The sequence below is a fragment of the Octopus bimaculoides genome, chromosome 30 (genome assembly GCF_001194135.2).
Source record: "Octopus bimaculoides isolate UCB-OBI-ISO-001 chromosome 30, ASM119413v2, whole genome shotgun sequence".
NCBI lineage: Eukaryota > Metazoa > Mollusca > Cephalopoda > Octopoda > Octopodidae > Octopus > Octopus bimaculoides.
In genome coordinates, this window is record NC_069010.1 from 1,948,699 (window position 1) to 1,950,175 (window position 1,477).

At 46.6% G+C, this 1,477-nt stretch overlaps 1 protein-coding gene across 1 annotated transcript in view; it reads left to right on the plus strand.

The window, feature by feature from the left end:
• Positions 1-1,477, plus strand: part of LOC106872640 (kelch-like protein 5) — a 188,452-nt gene that overhangs the window by 184,578 nt on the left and 2,397 nt on the right. The window contains exon 8 of the mRNA XM_052978063.1: positions 231-482. Coding sequence (XP_052834023.1) covers positions 231-482 — 252 coding nt within the window. The remainder of the gene's footprint in view (positions 1-230; positions 483-1,477) is intronic.

A 1,477-nucleotide genomic window follows, 5' to 3' on the forward strand; every position in this document is an offset into this window, starting at 1 on the left:
ACAGGCGGCGTGCTGGCAGAAACGTTAGCACGCCGGGCGAAATGCTTAGCGGTATTTCGTCTGCCGTTACGTTCCAAGTTCAAATTCCGCCACGGTCGACTTTGCCTTTCATTCTTTGGGGGTCGATAAATTAAGTACCAGCTACGCACTGGGATCGATGTAGTCGACTTAATCCCTTTGTCTGTCCTTGTTTGTCCCCTCTATGTTTAGCCCCTTGTGGGCAATAAAGAAATAAATATATAACATATACATACATTTATACACAGCAATGTAATACTGTACTCTGTTTCTTTCTCTACCCGCTCAACAGGTATGACCCCAAAACAGACCAGTGGACTATGATTGCTGCTATGAGTACCCCTCGGGATGCAGTAGGAGTGTGTCTACTCGGAGACAGACTGTATGCCGTCGGCGGATATGACGGTCAACAGTATCTTCATGATGTTGAGTGTTATGACCCAGTGACCAACGAATGGAGCAAGGTAAGTGATGGTGAGCGGTCGGTGGGAGCACTGCATCCGTGCAGTGCGTGTGTATATCTGACTGGCTGTAGGTATATGTACCCAGGCCATTGTAGATGTGTATGCTATGCATACATAGGTGTTTATAAGTGTGTCTGTGTGTGTGTGTGTGTGTGTGTGTGTGTGTGTGTGTACATCGGTAGCTGTAGATATGTGTATGTATACCTGGATGGTTGTATGCACCTTGGTATCAAGTGTGTGTGTGTAGACATGACTAAATATAGGTATGTTTGTGTGTACTGCAATGACTGTTGGTGTGTGTGTGGGTGTACTTATGCATGCGTATCATCATCATCGTTTAATGTCCTTTTTCCATGCTGGAATGGGTTGGACGGTTCGACTGGGGTCTGGGAAGCCAAGCGGCTGCATCAGGCTCCAGTCTGATCTGGCGGTCTTTCTATACCTGGATGCTCTTCCTAACGCCAACCACTCCGAGTGTGTAGTGGGTGCTTTTTACGTGCCATTGGTACAGGGGCCAGAGGAGGCTGGCAACGACCACGATCGGTTGGTGCTTTTTACATGCCACCGGCATGTATCTGTGTGTGTGTGTATACACATATACACAAAGGGGTGCTGAAAAGTTCTTGCCTTTGGGTAAATACAAGACGATCAGTTAATTATGAAAATGTTCAACAAATTCCTGTCTCAGATTCAGACACATATTGCAGCAGTCCTTCAGTTTTTCTAAGCCCTGTAAAAGAACTGAGAAGGCTAGGCCTCCAACCAGGTCTTTTGCCGTTCAGCCTCCAACCAGTAACTTTGCAGATATGTGGGTATGTGTTAAGGAGCTTGCTTCTCAGCACATGTGTGGCACTTTGGGCAAGTGTTTTCTACTGTAGCTTTAGGCCATTCAAAACCTTGTGAATGGATTTGGTAGATGGAAACTGAAAGAAGACCATCGTGTGTGTGTGTTTGTCCCCCCTCCACGGCTTGACAGCTGATGTTGGTGTGTTTAC